The sequence below is a fragment of the Mobula hypostoma genome, chromosome 4, assembly GCF_963921235.1.
Source record: "Mobula hypostoma chromosome 4, sMobHyp1.1, whole genome shotgun sequence".
Classification (NCBI taxonomy): domain Eukaryota; kingdom Metazoa; phylum Chordata; class Chondrichthyes; order Myliobatiformes; family Myliobatidae; genus Mobula; species Mobula hypostoma.
Window position 1 is genome coordinate 42032502 of NC_086100.1, and position 20582 is coordinate 42053083.

General features: G+C 42.4%; 1 protein-coding gene across 9 annotated transcripts in view; it reads right to left on the minus strand.

The window, feature by feature from the left end:
• The window catches only part of LOC134345281 (lisH domain-containing protein ARMC9), a 150451-nt gene that overhangs the window by 123795 nt on the left and 6074 nt on the right, over nucleotides 1-20582 (minus strand). For all 9 annotated transcript variants that reach the window (XM_063045701.1, XM_063045708.1, XM_063045706.1 and 6 more), the window contains exons 4-6: nucleotides 17269-17439; nucleotides 12299-12454; nucleotides 389-481 (exon numbers count right to left, since the gene is read on the minus strand). In XM_063045701.1, coding sequence (XP_062901771.1) covers nucleotides 389-481; nucleotides 12299-12454; nucleotides 17269-17439 — 420 coding nt within the window. The remainder of the gene's footprint in view (nucleotides 1-388; nucleotides 482-12298; nucleotides 12455-17268; nucleotides 17440-20582) is intronic.

A 20582-nucleotide genomic window follows, 5' to 3' on the forward strand; every position in this document is an offset into this window, starting at 1 on the left:
GATGGTAAAGATGGAGTTTTCCCCCGGTATTGGAATGTCTTATACCAGAGAGTATGAATTTAAGTCAAATGGGGTCAGTTCAAAGGAGATATTTACGAATGATGGGTGCCTAAAATACACTGCCCAGGGTAGTGGTGGAGGCGTTCAAAAGGCTCTTAGATAGCCACATGAACGTGCATGAAATATAAGGATATGCACACTGTGTAAGCAAAATGGACAAGTTTGGTTAGGCATTTGATTACTAATTTAGTGAGTTCGGCACAAGATTGTGGGCTGAAGGGCCTGTTCCTGTGCTGTATTATTCTAATACCTGCCTTTGGAGGACTAAATCTCAGTCATAAAAGATAAACATTTTCAAGGAGATTAAGATTTTTTTAAAAAAGGATACAAATAAAGACAGCAGCCTTGGGGCACTGGGAACGTTTAAACTCGCAGAAAGAAATTTTTGCAATTTCATCTTCAAATCAGGAATCCAAGAATCCTGAAAAACAAAGTGAAATTAAAAGAACCATTATAAGAAAATAAGTGCAAGGCAAAAATAGCCATTATTCCTGAAACATTTCAAGGTAGAAGTTAAAAAATAATCCTGGAAATCCATAATTTATGAGTGCTAGAACAGATTAAATTGGCATTAATTGCTAGAAGTATAACATCCCCTTACTTAATGTCCTTACAATAGCTGAATAGGCTCTGTCTAGAGCTGATAGAAAGCAACATTCAGATATCAAATGTTAACTTTTGATAGTAATAAATAAACCCATTATTTACTGCTAATCTTAAAATTAGACAAATTTGCTATACTACCTTATTATAATTAACAAATGAAGCAAGAGCATATTTGCTCAATTTTGGGAGCTGGAGAAGTGTGTTACAGAAACATAAGAATTATGCATGTCATCATGAATACATTTTTCATCATTCACCAGGAAAAAACATTGTGCCAATATTTTTCATATCCTCTTAGAATATGTGAATCAATAGTAATGTTCATTGTGCCAGCTTCACAAGGACAATTCGCAGTCATTGTTCTAAATCAATTTGATCATGAAAATAATCCCACTGCATTGTTTTGTGCCAACACATAACTAAATCCAATGGTTCTTAGACAATTTCGGTAGAATGTTTTTACAGTAGGACCACCTTCCCAATTAGTATATTAGCTATTCAATCTTGACAATTTATATTTGATTGTTTTATTGTTTTCTCCAGGATCACCTAAACATAAGCAGATTGTTTGTTGGTCTTACCATGAATTCTAAAAATTACAAGATTTCACTCTATAGGATAGCTGCATTGAAAAGAACAGTGCAGCACAATATTTATTCGGGATTGCCACCCAATGCCAAGTACTGATGACAGATTTGATTCTTGGAAAAACTAATAGAGAAACAAAAACCTGAAATACTTGGTTTAAATAATGGTAGAATTGATACCTTAGCATCTATGTAATCTAACCTATTTGGACAGCAGAAGGTTATTCTGAACCTTTGCGATGTGAGGCGCAAAGGGACAAAGAACCTTTATCTGGGGAAAAATTATATGATATAGGAAGTTACAAACTACAGTAGTAGCAGGCCATTTGCTGCACGACAGCAGAATACTACAATACATTTGCTCATTTTAACAGCGCTTGTCACTATCTCTGGATTTCTCCAAAACTTTACAGTCCTTTCAAAATGTAGTCATTGCTCTAATGAATTGAAGAGCAGCAAACCCCTATAAACAACAATGGGACAATGATGAGATAATCTACGTTTTTCATTACTAATCAATTAATAAATTTTCGCCAGGACCACAAAGCACACCTTCCCCGGGCTCCCTGTATGTTGTTTTTATTTGATACCTTGAGAGAATAGGTGAAGGTTTTTTTTTCAAAAAGAGTCTCAACTGAAGAGAATACCTCTTGCAGTTCTACTCTCTGAAAGCTTAAATTTTTAGTTTGTAAATTTTAATTCTGCAGCTGAACTTGAATTCACAGATTTTAAATTCAAATGTAACAATGAGGCCAAATGAACCAAAACTGGCAGATATTTCTTCCATACTGTGCAAGGGCCGCCATATTGTGGAGAAGCAAAGGCTGAATAACAACTCTAAGCCCCATATGGCTGGAAGATCCACATTCCCTTTGTCCGGCAAGGACAGACAGTGCCTCCCCCAGTGACACGGTTGGTGTCAAGCAAACTGGAACCTGCTCGAGACTGGAACGTGGCTGTTGACCTTGACAAAAGGCTAATATTTCTCACGGAAATAGCCACTACCACCCTCAGATCAGATTTGGTCTTGTGATCCAGCAGTCTGAAGGCTGTAGTAATCTCAGAGCTCACAGTGCCCTGGAAAGATACAGTCTGCTAGGTGTATGAGCGGAAACATGTAAGATACACTGAGCTGCCGACAGATGCTAAGCAGCATGGATGGAAGGTCCAGACTTTCCCAGTAGAGGTTGGCTACAGACGATTTGTAGCTATTTCCATGGTTAGATTGCTGAAGGGATTGGGAGTCCAAGGCCAGGGCCAGCGGCAAGCTATAAAAGAACTCTCGGAGATAGCCGAGCGAAGCAGCCACAAGTTATGGATGAAGAGTAAAATGACCCATCGGTGGCCAGATGTGAAGGAGGGTGCACCGGGGATGCCTGGTCGCACTGTTGAGCCCTCTGGAAATGTAGTGGGCTTAAACTGACAAAACATCTAAGAAGAGGGGTGCCTACCTGATGACCCCGGGAAGCATCTGCCACGAATCAAGCCCCACGTCAAGAACTCTATGCTATGACCTAGTTACGTTCTTCTTATCAAAGGGATTGAAACATCTAGTCCTATGAGCTTGAATTATCAAGCTGATCCAAGAATCCAGTGGTAAACTGAACTTTAAAAGGTTCATCTATGATTTTATAAATGGTGCAACAGTTTTGAGATGTTACTTGGCTCTTTTTACTTATTACTTAGCCAGAGTCAAGAGTATTATATAGTATAGAATAAGCCTATTTAGCTCAACTCATCCCTGGCAACTATCACATTTGCCTGAGTTATGCCCATATCCCTGTAAACCTCTCCTATTCATGTACCAGTATACTTAATAGCAAAGTGTATAGAGGCTGACCTGTCAGAATCAGATCTGTTTAGAAGATCCAACATTTTTGACATAAATCCAAAACCAACTTGAAACCAATTTCCATTGAAGGAAACTACTCTTACTGAAAGAGGTAATATGAAGAGTTAATGGATAATAAGGACAACTAACAGGAATTCTGCAGATGCTGGAAATTCAAGCAACATACATCAAAGTTGCTGGTGAACGCAGCAGGCCAAGCAGCATCTATAGGAAGAGGTGCAGTCGACGTTTCAGGCCGAGACCCTTCGTCAGGACTAACTGAAGGAAGAGTGAGAAAGGAATTTGAAAGCTGGAGGGGGAGGGGGAGATGCAAAATGATAGGAGAAGACAGGAGGGGGAGGGATAGAGCCGAGAGCTGGACAGGTGATAGGCAAAAGGGGATACGAGAGGATCATGGGACAGGAGGTCCGGGAAGAAAGACAAGGAGGGGGGGGTGACCCAGAGGATGGGCAAGAGGTATATTCAGAGGGACAGAGGGAGAAAAAGGAGAGTGAGAGAAAGAATGTGTGCATAAAAATGAGTAACAGATGGGGTACGAGGGGGAGGTGGGGCCTTAGCGGAAGTTAGAGAAGTCGATGTTCATGCCATCAGGTTGGAGGCTACCCAGACGGAATATAAGGTGTTGTTCCTCCAACCTGAGTGTGGCTTCATCTTTACAGTAGAGGAGGCCATGGATAGACATGTCAGAATGGGAATGGGATGTGGAATTAAAATGTGTGGCCACTGGGAGATCCTGCTTTCTCTGGCGGACAGAGCGTAGATGTTCAGCAAAGCGGTCTCCCAGTCTGCGTCAGGTCTCACCAATATATAAAAGGCCACATCGGGAGCACCGGACGCAGTATATCACCCCAGTCAACTCACAGGTGAAGTGATGCCTCACTGGAAGGACTGTTTGGGGCCCTGAATGGTGGTAAGGGAGGAAGTGTAAGGGCATGTGTAGCACTTGTTCCGCTTACACGGATAAGTGCCAGGAGGGAGATCAGTGGGGAGGGATGGGGGGGACGAATGGACAAGGGAGTTGTGTAGGGAGCGATCCCTGCGGAATGCAGAGAGAGGGGGGGAGGGAAAGATGTGCTTAGTGGTGGGATCCCGTTGGAGGTGGCGGAAGTTACGGAGAATAATATGTTGGACCCGGAGGCTGGTGGGGTGGTAGGTGAGGACCAGGGGAACCCTATTCCTAGTGGGGTGGTGGGAGGATGGAGTGAGAGCAGATGTACGTGAAATGGGGGAGATGCATTTAAGAGCAGAGTTGATAGTGGAGGAAGGGAAGCCCCTTTCTTTAAAAAAGGAAGACATCTCCCTCGTCCCAGAATGAAAAGCCTCATCCTGAGAGCAGATGCGGTGGAGACGGAGAAATTGCGAGAAGGGGATGGCGTGTTTGCAAGAGACAGGGTGAGAAGAGGAATAGTCCAGATAGCTGTGAGAGTCAGTAGGCTTATAGTAGACATCAGTGGATAAGCTGTCTCCAGAGACAGAGACAGAAAGATCTAGAAAGGGGAGGGAGGTGTCGGAAATGGACCAGGTAAACTTGAGGGCAGGGTGAAAGTTGGAGGCAAAGTTAATAAAGTCAACGAGTTCTGCATGCGTGCAGGAAGCAGCGCCAATGCAGTCGTCGATGTAGCGAAGGAAAAGTGGGGGACAGATACCAGAATAGGCACGGAACATAGATTGTTCCACAAACCCAACAAAAAGGCAGGCATAGCTAGGACCCATACGGGTGCCCATAGCTACACCTTTAGTTTGGAGGAAATGGGAGGAGCCAAAGGAGAAATTATTAAGAGTAAGGACTAATTCCGCTAGACGGAGCAGAGTGGTGGTAGAGGGGAACTGATTAGGTCTGGAATCCAAAAAGAAGCGTAGAGCTTTGAGACCTTCCCGATGGGGGATGGAAGTATATAAGGACTAGACATCCATGGTGAAAATAAAGCGGTGGGGGCCAGGGAACTTAAAATCATCGAAAAGTTTAAGAGCGTGAGAAGTGTCACGAACATAGGTCGGAAGGGATTGAACAAGGGGTGATAAAACAGTGTCGAGGTATGCAGAAATGAGTTCGGTGGGGCAGGAGCAAGCTGAGACAATAGGTCAGCCAGGACAGGCAGGTTTGTGGATCTTGGGTAGGAGGTAGAAACGGGAAGTGCGGGGTGTGGGAACTATAAGGTTGGTAGCAGTGGATGGGAGATCCCCTGAGCGGATAAAGTCGGTGATGGTGTGGGAGACAATGGCCTGGTGCTCCTTAGTGGGGTCACGATCAAGGGGTAAATAAGAGGAGGTATCCGCGAGTTGTCGCTGTGCCTCGGCAAGGTAGAGGTCAGTACGCCAGACTACAACAGCACCCTCCTTATCAGCGGGTTTAATAATAAGGTTAGGATTAGTGCGGAGGGAGTGGAGAGCAGAGCGTTCCAAAGGAGTGAGGTTGGAATGGGGACAAGGTGCGGTGAAGTCGAGACGGTTGATGTCCCGTCGGCAGTTAGCAATAAAGAGATCCAGAGCAGGCAGAAGACCAGAGCGGGGTGTCCATGAAGAAGAGGAGGGTTGAAGACGGGAGAAGGGGTCATCGGTGGGGGTGGAAGAGTCCTTGCCGAAGAAGTAGGCTCGGAGACGGCGGAAGAAAAGTTCCGCATCATGGCGAACACGGAACTCGCTGAGGTGTGGGCGAAGGGGCCCTTACTGAGAACAGAGCATTCTGCCTCCGACAGTTGAAGGTCGGAGGGGATGGTAAAGACCCGGCACGGATGACAGCTGGGATCAGAGGGGGGAGGGGGGAGGCTGGGGGTGTCAGTGGAGAGGGGAGGGTTGGGGTGAGAGGAAGATGGAGCCTCTGAGGGCCCAGGAGTTGACGGTGGGATCTGAGGAAGACGGGGCTGCGGAGTGGTGGTGGGGGAAGGGGAGACGGGAGTCACAATAGCAGCACATAAAGACCCGGCCTGGAGTTCAAGGCTGGAATCTTGAGAGCTGGGATCAGAGGCGGGAGGGGGGAGGCTGGGGGTGTCAGTGGAGAGGGGAGGGTTGGGGTGAGAGGAAGATGGAGCCTCTGAGGGCCCAGGAGTTGACGGTGGGATCTGAGGAAGACGGGGCTGCGGAGTGGTGGTGGGGGAAGGGGAAACGGGAGTCACAATAGCAGCACATAAAGACCCGGCCTGGAGTTCAAGGCTGGAGTCGCAGTTGGTGGTTGCGCAATCACTTCGAATGTGTCCATGGTCGTTGCTGGAGTCCGGGTTTTGAATATGTCCTGAGGTGTTGGAGCCGCCGAGATCAATGGCAGGGGCCGCAATTTGAAGTTCATGCCTGCTAGCGTCGGGGCCAGCAGGCTCTGGAGTCCGTAGATGTAGAATCTTGCGATCTTTGCCTAACATGACAAAGTCAAAAAAACGGCGATTGCAGGCGTGAATCTGACGGAGGATGAAATAACGGGTAGGACCATTACAGATGGCGAAGAAAGTGTCCCGAAGGTGTGGAAGGGTCTGGGATAGGGACACCAAGTACCTCCTCATGGTGGAGAGCGTCGCCTTCAGAGCTTGACGGGAGAAGTGGCGAGAGGCAGAGTCAATAAAATGTGAGTACCTGGGATCCTCAGAAGGTCCAAATTGAGAGGCTTGGAAATGAATCCTAAAGCCAACTGGAGTAAGTTGGCGACGGAGGCACGTTCCAAGAAAGGATATATGGCTGTGATAACGAGTTTGAGTCAAAGTGCGGTCGAAAAGTTGAAGAGCCGAAGAAATTACAGATGGGGAGCAGTGAGAGATGGTTTCACTGAACTCCCGTCGAAGAGAGGACAACTATATATTTTTATGATGGAATATGCATCTTGCCTTTTTATCCCAGTAATACAACAATTTCAAAATCTTTTACTGTCCTAGAACTGCAGTACTGTGCAAAAGTCTTAGGCACCCTAGATTTTTCATATAAATTTTGTTTTAGATGTTTATTTTTGTTTTCTGCATTAGTGTGTCAGTAGAAAAGTGCAAACTTTAGATTTCCAAGCACATTTTCCAAACAAAATATTACAGAGAAATGTTCGTATTTCATTAAAGAAAGTAACATATTAAGTAACAGACCACTTTTCAAATAAAAATTAGATTACTTTTTAGGTATATAACCCAGTGCATGATTAAACAAAGATAACAGACAGGCGCTAATGACACAATGAGTTGAATGAACCAAATCAAAAATGGGTGCAGAAGGAATCAAACTGAGTGAAGGACCAATTAAACTAAAAGGTGAGGGTGTGGCAGATGTGACAGTTTATCCTTCAAATCATCAACTCTTATACTCTACGCAAGAGTGAGCACAGCAACAAGATAGTAAGGTCTCTTTCACATCAGCAAGGTCTCTCCCAAGCAGAAATTTCACAGCAGACAAGTTTCAAGATGTGATATCCAAGCTCTTTTGAAGAAGCTCAAAGAAATGGGCAAGGTGGAAGACCAGAAATGCAGTGGTCGGCCACAGAAATTGAGTGCAGCAGACACAAGAAACATCAATCTGATGTCCCTTCTAATTTGGAAGAAGTCCAGCACTACTGTCAGTTTTGAACCTACAGAAACCACTGGAACCCAGGTACACTCCTCTACAGTCCAGAGAAGTCTTGACAGAAGAGGTCTTCATGGAAAATTGGCTGCTAAAAGCCATTCCTCCAAACTGGAAGCAAAGCCAACAGACTCATCTATACACAAAAACACAAGGATTGAAATGCTGAAAAATGGCAAAAATTTGAAATTTTTGGCTCAAACAGGAGGCAGTTTGTCTATAGAACAGCTGAAGAGTGCGACATAGATGAGTGTCTATAGCCAACAGTGAAGCACAGCAGAGATTCCCTGCAGGTTTAGGACTGCATTTCTGCAAACAGGGTTGGTGATCTGGTGAAAATTAATGGAGTCCTCAATGCTGAGAAGTAGCGAATTTTCACCCATCACACGATACCATCAAGAAGGTGTCTGATTGGTCCTAACTTCATTCTGCAGCAGGACAATGTCCCCAAACACACAGCCAAGGTCATAAAGAACTATCTTCAGTGCAAAGAACAAGGAGTTCTGCTACAGGTGGTATGGCCTCCACAAACCCTTGACTTCAACATCATTGACGCTGCCTGGGATTACCTGCAGACAGAAGCCAGCGAGACAGCCAAAGCCTGCAGAAGAACTGTGGCAAGTTCCCCAAGGTGCTTAGAGCAATGAACGAGCCAATTTTCCTATAAAACTGCACGACAGTGTACCCAAGAGAATTGATGCAGTTTTAAAGGCAAAGGGCAGTCTCACTAAATATTGATTTAATTTAGTTTTTTTACTGTTTACTGCTCTCGATAGTAATTTTTTTGTTATTTGGTAACTTTTCATTTCTTCACTTTTGAAAGCATCTTTGCCTTACAGAATTTTTTTTTACATGTGTCTAGGACTTGTGCACAGTATTGTATGTATCTGCCCAAAGGAATAATAAAACTAGAGAGTAAATTAATCCTTTTGCCCCGCCCCCCCCCCATTTTCTACTTCACAACTGACCTTGGAAAAACTCCAGGGCTTAAATATTATTCTTAGCAGTTATAAGACTTTTAGTCCTGAATGAGAAGGATGAAAGTTCAACAGACATGATCAATATTATTCCCTTAAGAATTAATATTTCAGTGTGCCACTGATAGAATTTTAAATGATTTTTAAAAGATGTAATCGTTTTCTGAGTTACAGGCATCGCAAGCAAGGCCAACATTTACTGCACGCAATGCTTCTTGCAAAGGTGATAGTGAACCACCCTCTTGAACTGCTGAAGTCTGATAAAGATACTTCCACAGTGCTGTTCAGCAGGGAGCTCGAGGATTTAAACATAACCACACTGAAATACTAGTGATATATTTCCAATGCACTAACTTGGAGGGGAGTTGTTCCCACATGCCTGATGCTCTCACCATCTCTGGTGGCAAAGGCTAATGGTTTGCGAAGAGTTGTTGGAGTACATAGGGGATACCTGCACTGTGTTTTGTAAACAGTGCCATAACACACAGAGTGTGGGTGGGGTACGAAGCTGTCCGAGCAGCACTCATCCATACCAGTGGATAGAATTCCACCACATCTCTGAATTGTGCCTTGTGCATGACGGAAAAGCCATCTTCACTTTACTACCATTGGAAAGGAAGTATAGGAACCTAAAGACCCACATTCAACATTTTAGGAAAAGTTTCTTCCCTTCTACAATCAGATTTTTGAACAGTCCATGAACACAACCTCAATACTCATCTCTTTGCACTGTTTATTTATTTTTGAAACTTACAGTAGTTTTTAATGTCTTGTACTGCTGGTGCAAAACAACAAACTTAACAACATTTGTCAGTGATAATCAACCTGTTTCTGATTCAGTTTGGTCCATGTTTACATCAATGTTCTGCTAAGGTTGGTAAAACATAAAATGGGCATTAGCAAATAGCTTGTTTGTAAATAAGTGCTATTTGGTAGCACAGTTCATCATTACTTCCATCACTTTACAGATGATTGAGAGGGCATGACAAATTCTAGAATTGGACTTGACTGCTTTTTGTGAACAGGACATACACAAGCAGATTTTCACATTATCAAGTTGATGTAACTGTGCTGGTAGAGCTTGGCAAGGGAGCAGGTACTCTTGGTTTGTAGGTCTTTATTTAGTAATACAATTGGGAAGTTGTTTGGGTCAATAATCACTGTCTCAAGTGCTCTCAGTCTGCTCACTCCATGTAATGTCAGAAAATGTAATGGCTGGTTTTTGACTTTTGTGATGGTAGAGGCTAGAGGGGAAGCCAAGATCTATTTTGCACACAGATGCTGGGCATCATCATCGTTGAGACTGAGGATATTCTTGGAATCTCTTCTTCTGTTAGGTATTTAACTGTTGGTCATCAATCATAATTAGACATGACTGGATAAAGCTTCAGTCCAACCCAATGATTATTTTTCCTTTTTTACATGTTGTACTGTTCACTTGGTTGACACTTCCATCAGTTTTACATATGACTGGTGCTACACTCAGAATTCCCTTCTGCTCCCTTCAATGGGCCAAACTTGGTAAAATGATGGATATGCATGAGATTATAGATTATAGTAGTGTACATTTCTGGTGGTCCACAGTATCTGATCCTTGCCGGGCTTTCTGCTGCATATCTGTTTTGAATCTATCTCAATTAGATAGACTCAAGTGCCAACAATATCGTGGGCACTGTCATCAATGTGAAGCTGGAACTTGGTCTCCACAGGGACCCGTCCTGCAGTTAGTATACCATATATACATATACATGGACAAATGTATCTGACACATACGACTCACGAGGACAAAGATTTATTTCACATGTTAGTTTATTTATTACCTGCTACAGGTCCAGTCTAGCACTATATTCTTTAGAGCTCCTTCTATAGTTATGCCTGCAAGCCACTCTTGGACATGGGCATAGAAGCACTCACGACTGATGACAGATTTGATGGACCCAGAGTGAAATTCTCAGGAATACTATCTCCTGCCTATATGCTACTGTACTGCCACTTCTGGTGGGTCTATCATACTGATAGGACAGGACACATCTAGGGATTGAGATAGGAATATGGAACATTGACTGTAAGGTACAGCTCTATGACCATATCAGTCTATTGCTTGACAGCTCTCCTAACTTACTGTGAGAAGCACTTTGTTGACAGTGACGTGAGCAACTTTGTCTTCCCTAAATTTGGTGGCTAAATCAAAACAGCAGGTGATGTCTGGTTGTATTGTTTTTCTCTATATGAATGTAGTAGTGATGATATATCTGAATGTTTTGGTAGCCATTTCAGAGAGCATTTAGGAGTCAATCACAGAATTGATCTGGGGTCACAAACAAGCCAGACCAGTTAAGGATGGCAAATATTTTCCTCTGAACTAGATGGATTTTTCAGTAGTTTTTACTAAGACGGCTGATTGTTCCTTTTTCCGCCCCAAAATACTCGATTATTAAATGATTTTAAATTCAAAACTGCCATGGTAGGAATTGAACTCAGGTCTTTAAATTGTTAGTCCAGATCTCAGGTGTCATTATGAAAATCTGTAAAATCCCTTCAACAGTGGACACTAAAGATTAGCAACACAACATGAGGAACAAATCCTGACAATCCTTCACCCATCACCTGTAAAAAAAAAACTCTATTTACTTCCATTTTATTCCTGATTTTGGAAACTTGCAGTGTTCAAAATGTTGATGTTTATTTTCTTCAATGTAATTCATTTGTTAGAAATAATTTTGGCTGATTTGGACATGTGAAATTACTACCTAACTCTTTCTTGTTGATCATCAGTTAATGCTAAGAATGTAAAAAAAAATTAACACGGCAAAATTTAAATTAAAAAGTTGCCAGACTTGTTCTTCATACAGATTCATGATCTCAAGAAGTGACTGCCATTAACACCAATTAATTTTGCTTTCAGTTATCATTAAACTGGACACTAGTACCTCCAAAAGGACCACAAATTTGTTGTGCTTTGGAGGCTTGCATACCTCAATGACTCCTACGTTGGCAGGGGTCAGGGCTTTATGCTTTGGTTCTTGGAAGGGTCATCTACGCCAAACAGGTCAAAGTGTAGAGGACAGACTAAGAGTGGTCCCCTGGTCGTCCAGGTTCAGGGACTCAGCTCGGGCTAACAACCCTGACTGGTAAAACAAAACTGTTACTGAAACAGCAATGAAGACTCTTTCTACATCTGAGTGCTTCAATATTCCTGAGTCTCCACCAGGGACTTGCACGACTGACAGTAGTGGAAACCCAAAGGAAGCTACTAACACAATGAAAGAAGCCCTGAACACTGCCAGAGATGGAGGACATTCATTGCTGCCCTAAATATCAGCAGCATTACGAGCAGCAAGGAAGGACATTGGTATACTGTCTTACAATTTCAATGAACCAGTGAAAAAGACAGTGACATACAAAAAATTACTCAGAGAAATTATTAAGGGAAAAAAGGCGGTACTCTGACACAAGATACATCAATCTTAGTGTTATCCTGAGAAAAAAGCTAATGGTTCTGTCAGCATACACTTCCCCACAATAGAGATTCCTTTATTTTATAGGCTCCAAGGGGAAAATCTCATCTTTGAGATTTAATCCGTATATAAAAGAAAATACCATAAAAATGTAAAGAACTTATTATATATCCAAATGTCACAGGTTACTAAATCACCATCATCCAGTAAACTATAGTATAAAGTAGCTCATACCTGAAAAAGCACCTTAAAAGAAGGGTGTACTGTGGGATTAGGGACAAATGGCAGTGCATAAAACGGCAAAAACTCTGTTGTCTGACTTAATGCTGCACCTCTAGTTTCTAGGTATGTTTTGAAATGAGAAGTTCTTTCTTCCAAATCATCTTTGTCCTGTTGAAAAGACATTAGCATTAACAAAAAGAGGTTCAATTAACCATGCTTCAATTTAGTAAACACACTTTATTTAACACAGACTTATGTGACTCTTGAGATGCTGTCTGATGTCTTCCATTCAATCAACCATTGCTACTCTACTTTTCTTTGCAAATTTTCTTTTACGAGATGAGAAACATATATTTTAAATAATTATGTTAATTTCTTGTAGCTAACCACTTGTATCAATTTTTATGCTTCGTCCACTACTGCATATTTTAGTATGTATATCAATCTGATAAATAGTGTTCATCTAAATTAATAGTCTGTAAAAGTGGTGGTGTCTGCTTCTCACAAAAGAAATGATATAGAATGAACAATTATGTATTCTGACCATAAGTTAAAGAGGAAGTTTTCAATAAAAAACAGTAAGTGCTTCAAAAAAGCTCAGCACTTCAGGCCACTTCATTAGAACTGTAATGGGGATAAAAGCAGTTTGTAAATCTGCAAAGAATGTGGGGATGGGGCATAGCTAACATAAGGTAAAATGAGGGTGACCATGGGGAATATGCTATAAAACAGGGTTATCTGTTTAATAAGTGAATGGGTACAGTCAGAAGATGAAGACAGAATAAAGAACGTGGAAGTTGGATAATGTAGAGCAGAAGAACTAGCCTAGAAGATCAGGTTGGGCATGATCTCCACTCCAAGAACAGTTTCAGTCTTGGCAAAGATACTCCATTTACAACATAACAGTCAGCTAGGTACCAGAGGAATTCCATCTCAAACACAAAATTATTAAGTGCTGAGATAATTCTGAACTACACGTTTTACCTGTACTTCTGTATCAAATTTTTTATTTTGTGATTTTACAAATACAGAAAAAAAATCAAAAATATATTCCATTGCAATTCATCACATTCATCTTCTATAGCAGCAACTTTACATCAACCAAGGCAATGTGACTGCTTGTTACTGAAAGGTACAATGTAATACAACTTAAAAATGTATGTTATATTCTTATAGAGTTAAAAAAGCTGTTTTAAAAAAAAATTCACCATCATTATATTAAGTTCCCTGCTAGCACATGATCAGATTCCTCTCAAAGTCAAATCTAAATACAGGTGTGTGCTTCATTTACAGAAGTCAAGCTATGCTAGCAAATTTGAAAACATTGCAAACAATACAACCAGTTAAATACCCGAGGAAGAGCTTGCAAACTGAATTTAAATATGGACCCTAGTACTATAGAAGTTCTTTTAATATATGCTTCCTTGTTGAAATGGGGTATAGGAAGAAAAATTATTTACAGTTCTTTATGATAATAGAGGATATTTGTTGCAAAGTGGTGAAAGGGTAGACAGTACAAAGAGAACATCTGTGACTGGCCAAAACCAGATCCAGTGGGTTAATGGGGAAGATAGATGGTGATTATGCTTTTCTGTCTATGTCATGTGTTGTTTACCTGGCCATGCCTATAAGTTAGCTTGTACTAATAGTGAGCGAAACGTTGAGCTCATCATAGATGTGTGACTGGTAGAAAATGCAGTAAGTCCAATATTGATGTCAATTTGGACATGAAATGTTAACTGTTTTTCCTTCCAAAGATGATGCTGGACTAGCTGAGAGTTTTCACCATTTTTTATGTTGTTTTTTATTTCAGATTTTGTGCATTTGATTTTTTATTTGGATTTTCACCTACGTAATTAACATATTCATATCTTGGAATGGGAATTAAACCAAGATCCCTTCAGATGGGTAATGAAGAGTAGAATGGGTTATTGCAGATAAAGTGCTGCATCTCTATTAAAATGACTTAACTAGAGATACAGTGAATTGGAAAGCAAATGTCCATGCCATTACAGCCAAAATGATACTGGAATTGGTTTTGGGATCCAGAATGCACAACCATTTCTTCATATTACATAAGATGAATTAACTTGACAGAAGGTAGGACAAAGATGACAAAGATGACAGAAGGTAGGACAAAGGTAGGACAAAGAGATGGAGTGATAATGGGGGAAATCAGGAGGATATTGAGGTGAATCATCAACTTGACATGTAGGGATACCTACACTGTTATCTTGCAAAGTTTTAGCACTGTAAATTTAAAAGAAAACTGATATCCAACTTTTATACCCTCATCATTACAAGCACAACATTAAGATAATTTCCTATGTAATCAGCAGTCCACTAAATTCTCACCAAAGTGATCATTCCCTTTGGTTACCCAATGTGGCAAGTTAAACCAAACGCAAAACAGTAAGAACTGAACCCAAGACCTTTGGTTGATATGACATGCCTTGAACAACTAGACCATTCCTACCATATTCAACATTTACAAATAAAATCAAGAAAATGTCCTTGAATTTTTCAGTGATACAGAAATGTGAAACTATTAAAAATACAAAGATAAATCAGCACCATCTGCTGGATAAATTTTGTTACCTCAACACAGCCCATTGCTGACAATGAAATATCTACTTGCTTTGGTATTCAGATACAAATGCCCCAGATGTGGCAAATAGCAACCATATTGATTGTCTATTGACAACTAAAGAGCAATACATCATAGAAATAACATGTGAAAACACATATTTTTCAATTTTGAGCAGGTGATTTAAGTACATGATATAGGTACATTTTGAACTTTATGTCTGTGTGAAGAACTACTTTTCAACTTGAGAGTTGCTTCTTAAAATGATCTAAATATTAAATACAAGAAAGTGAAGAATGTACAGATTAAGTGCTCCCTCCACACTCCATACATATTATTCTGGTCAAACATAAAACTTTGTTTCTTGAAGTTTATTCTTTTGATTTAATCAATATCTATATGGTTGCTCTAACTTCTGAAATACAAAGCTTCCAAAAAGAAATTGTTTTCAAATACGCAAACATGAGGAAATCTGCAGATGCTGGAATTTCAGGCAACACGCATAAAAGTTGCTGGTGAACGCAGCAGGCCAGGCAGCATCTCCAGGAAGAGGTACAGTCGACGTTTCGGTTCGAGACCCTTCGTCAGGACTAACTGAAAGAAGAGCTAGTAAGAGATTTGAAAGTGGGAGGGGGAGGGGGAAATCCGAAATGATAGGAGAAGACAGGAGGGGAGGGATGGAGCCAAGAGCTGGACAGTTGATTGGCAAAAGGGATATGAGAGGATCATGGGACAGGAGGCCTAGGGAGAAAGAAAAGGGGGGGGAACCAGAGGATGGGCAAGGGGTATAGTGAGGGGGACAGAGGGAGAAAAAGGAGAGAGAGAAAAATATCTATATATAAATAAATAACGGATGGGGTACGAGGGGGAGGTGGGGCATTAGCGGAAGTTTGAGAAGTCAATGTTCATGCCATCAGGTTGGAGGCTACCCAGACGGAATATGAGGTGTTGTTCCTCCAACCTGAGTGTGGCTTCATCTTTACAGTAGAGGAGGCCGTGGACAGACATATCAGAATGGGAATGGGACGTGGAATTAAAATGTGTGGCCACTGGAAGATCCTGCTTTCTCTGGTGGACAGAGCGTAGGTGTTCAGCGAAACGATCTCTCAGTCTGCGTCAGGTCTTGCCAATATATAGAAGGCTGCATCGGGAGCACCAGACGCAGTATATCACTCACAGGTGAAGTGTCACCTCACCTGGAAAGACTGTCTAGGGCCCTGACTGGTAGCAAGGGAGGAAGTGTAAGAAGCGTAAGGGCATGTGTAGCACTTGTTCCACTTACAAGGATAAGTGCCAGGAGGGAGATCAGTGGGGAGGGATGAATGGACAAGGGAGTCACATAGGGAGCGATCCCTATGGAAAGCAGAGGGGGGGGGAAGGAAAGCTATGCTTAGTGGTGGGATCCCATTGGAGGTGGTGAAAGTTACAGAGAATTATATGTTGGACCCGGAGGCTGGTGGGGTGGTAGGTGAGGACAAGGGGGACCCTATTCCTAGTGGGGTGGCGGGAGGATGGAGTGAGAGCAGATGTGCGTGAAATGGGGAAGATGCGTTTGAGAGCAGAGCTGATGGTGGGGGAAGGGAAGCCCCTTTCTTTAAAAAAGGAGGACATCTCTTTCATCCTGGAATGAAAAGCCTCATCCTGAGAGCAGATGCGGCGGAGACGGAGGCATCGCGAGAAGGGGATGGCATTTTTGCAAGAGACAGGGTGAGAAGAGGAATAGTCCAGATAGCTGTGACAGTCAGCAGGCTTATAGTAGACATCAGTAGATAAGCTGTCTCCAGAGATAGACACAGAAAGATCTAGAAAGGGGAGGGAGGTGTCAGAAATGGACCAGGTAAACTTGAGGGCAGGGTGAAAGTTGGAAGCAAGGTTAATGAAGTCAACAAGCTCAGCATACGTGCAGGAAGCAGCGCCAATGCAGTCATCGATGTAGCGAAGGAAAAGTGGGGGATAGATACCAGAATAGATTTGGAACATAGATTGTTCCACAAAGCCAACAAAAAGGCAAGCATAGCTAGGACCCATACGGGTGCCCATGTCCACAAAGCCAACAAAAAGGCAGGCATAGCTAAGACCCATACCGGTGCCCATGTCCACAAAGCCAACAAAAAGGCAGGCATATCCACAAGGCCAACAAAAAGGCAGGCATATCCACAAAGCCAACAGAAAGGCAGGCATTGTTCTCAAATAGCTTAATTAATGCTGGACAAAGTACTGTATTATCCAATAAAAAGGAGTTAAAACAATTTCATTTTGTAACAATATTATTACCCTCCAAGCCTCTACAAAAGAAAGGTACAGGTAAATTTAAGTACAAAATTCAGGAAAATTTTAAAATATATTGGTTACATGGAAATTAAGAAAATAATTCAGTATTTTATATTTAACTTACAGGTTTTCCACTAGTGTTCTTCAAAGGATAAATGACAAAATGAACATGAAGGTGAAACTCCAGCTTTCTAAGCAGCTGATCATTTTCTCCAGCATGAGGTGAAATGTGCTGCTCCCAAAGTTTGAAGAATGCCTTTCTATTTCCTTCATCAAATGCTTCAAGTAAATTTTTCTATTGAAAAATGGGATAACAAAGTTACTTGTCTGCTTTTTTAAAAAAATGGTGGTATGAAGATAATGATTTCCAAGAGAAGTTGTTCTTCTACTTCGGGATCCCTTGATGCACAGGCGCACCACAGGGTGTGAGCTTAGCCCCCACCCCCCCCACCGCTCTGTTTGCTTTATACGTATGACTGTGATGCTAAGTACAGCATCAATGCCATATTTAAATTGTGGGTCAAATCAAAGCTGATGACAAATCATCATGCAGAAAGGATATTGAGAATCCGGCTGAATGGTGCCACAACAACCTCTCACTCAATGTCATCAAAACCAAACAGCTGATTATTGACCACAGGTAAAGGAAACTGGGGGTCCATCAGCCAGTCCTCAATAGGGGAATCAGAGGCGGAGAGAGACAGCAACTTTAAACTCCTTGGCATTATCATTTCAGAGGATCTGTCCTGGGTCCAGCATGTAACTGCCGTTACAAAGACATGGCAGTGTCTCTTCTTTCTTATAGGTTTATGTAGATTCAGCATGCCATCTACAACTTTGACAAACTTCTATAGATGCACGGAGGAAAGTATTCTGACTGGTTGCATCATGGCCTGGTATGGAAACACCAATGCCCTTGAACGGAAAAGAAATACAAAAAGTAGTGGATACAGCCCAGTTCATCACAGGTAAAGCCCTCCCCACCATTGAGCACATTTACATGGAGCACTGTCAAAGGAAAGCAGCATCTACCATCAAGGAGCCCCACCATCCAGGTCATGCTCTCTTTTTGCAGCTGCCAACAGGAAGGACGTACAGCAGCCTCGGGATCCACACCGCTAGCTTCAGGAACAGTTACTACCCCTCAACCATTAACTCTTGAACCAAAGGGGGTAACTTCACTCAGCTCAACATTGAACTGTTTCTACAACCTATGAACTCACTTTCAAGGGCTCTTCATCCCATGTTTTTGATATTTATTGCGTATTTATTAATTATTATATATATTTTGTTTTTGTATGTGCACAGTTTGATGTCGTTTGCACATGGTTGTTTGTCTTTTTTGGTTATGTTCCAAGCCTACCCTTGTATCCGTCCCCCACTTTTCCTTCGCTATATCGACGACTGCATTGCTGCTGCTTCCTGCACCCACACGGAGCTCATCGACTTCATCAACTTTGCTTCCAACTTCCGCCCTGCCCTCAAATTTACCTGGCATATTTCCCACACCTCTGTCCCCTTTCTTGATCTCTTTGTCTCTGTCTCTTATCTACTGATGTCTATTATAAACCCAAGGACTCTCACAGCTAACTGGACTATAGCGCTTCCCACCCTGTGACTTGTAAAAACACCATCCCCTTCTCTCAATTCCTCCTCTCCACCGCATCTGCTCTAAGGATGAAACTTTACATTCCAGAACGAAGAAGTCCTCCTTTTTCAAACAAAGGGGCTTCCCTTCCTGCACCATCAACACTGCCCTCATCTCATCCTCCCGTCACCCTATCAATGGGAGGGTTCCTCTTGTCCTCACCTACCACCCCCCCAGCCTCCACGTCCAGCACATAATTCTCTTTAACTTCTGCCATCTCCAACAGGATCCCACCACAAAACACATCTTTCCTTCCCACTCACTTTCTGCTTTCGGCAGGGATCGCTCCCTAAGCGACCCCCTTGTCCATTCGTACCTCCCCTCTGATCTCCCTCCTGCCACTTATCCTTGCAAGCAGAACAAGTGCTAAACCTGCCCATATACCTCCTCCCTCACTGCTATTCAGGGCCCCAAACAGTCTTTCCAGGTGAGGCAACACTTCACCTCTGCACAAGGAATTCTGCAGATGCTGAAAATTCAAGCAACACATATCAAAGTTGCTGGTGAACGCAGCAGGCCAGGCAGCATCTCTAGGAAGAGGTACAGTCGACGTTTCGGGTCGAGACCCTTCGTCCTGGAGAAGGGTCTCGGCCCGAAACGTCGACTGTACTTCTTCCTAGAGAGACTTCACCTCTGAGTCTGTTAGGTCATATACTGCGTCCAGGGCTCCCGGTGTGGCCTTCTGTATATCGGTGAGACCCGATGTAGACTGGGAGACCGCTTCACCGAACACCTACGCCAGAAGAAGCAGGATCTCCCAGTGGCCACCAATTTTAATTCCACTTCCCATTCCGATATGTCTATCCATGGCCTCCTCCACTGTCACGATGAGGCCATACTCAGGTTGGAGGAGCCACACCTTAAATTCTGTCTAGGTAGCCTCAAACCTGATGGCATGAGACTTCAGGTAATGCCCCCCACCTTCACTATTCTCCATTCCATTTCCCTCCCTCTATCTTCTTGCCTGCCCATTGCCTCCCTCTGGTGCTCCTCCCACTTTCTTGCTTCCATGGCATTCTGTCCTCTCCTATTAGATTCCCCTTTTCCAGTCCTGTATCTCTTTCACCAGTCAACTTCCCAGCTCTTTACTTCACCCCTAACCCTCCCGGTTTCACCTATCACCCTGTGTTTCTCCCTCCCCTCCCCCCCCACCTTTTAATTCTACTCCTCATCTTTTTTCCTCCAGTCCTACTGAAGGGTCTTGGCCCAAAATATCAACGGTACTCTTTCCCACAGATGCTGCCTGGCCTGCTGAGTTCCTCCAGCATTTTGTGTGTGTTGGTTGTTTGTCCTTTCATTGACTCTATTAATGTTTCTTTCTATTTACAGTGAATGGTCACAAGAAAGTGAATCTCAGGGTAGTACATGTTGCCATCTATACACTTTGATAATAAATTTTGAACTTTCAGTTTAATTATTAGCTTATTTGTCATTCATTCTTGGAATACAGGCATCACTGGCAAAACCAGTATTTTTTTCCTTATATCCAATTGACCTAAACAGCATGGTGAGTTACTTTCTTGAACTGCTACAAACATTCTGGTGAAAATATCCCCATAAAGTTATTGGGTAGAATGTTCCAAAACTTGAGCCCAGTGATGATGGAAAAGGAATGTATTTCCAGAGTCAGAATTGAAGGGAACAATAAAGATTTAGGGTTTTCATATACAAGCTGCCTATGGATTTGGCAGATACTATCAAAGTAGACTTAGTAAGCAAATGCAATACAGTTGGTAGTTTGCGTCGAGCAGATGAATATATAGGACAGTGGATGGAATGAAAAATCAAAC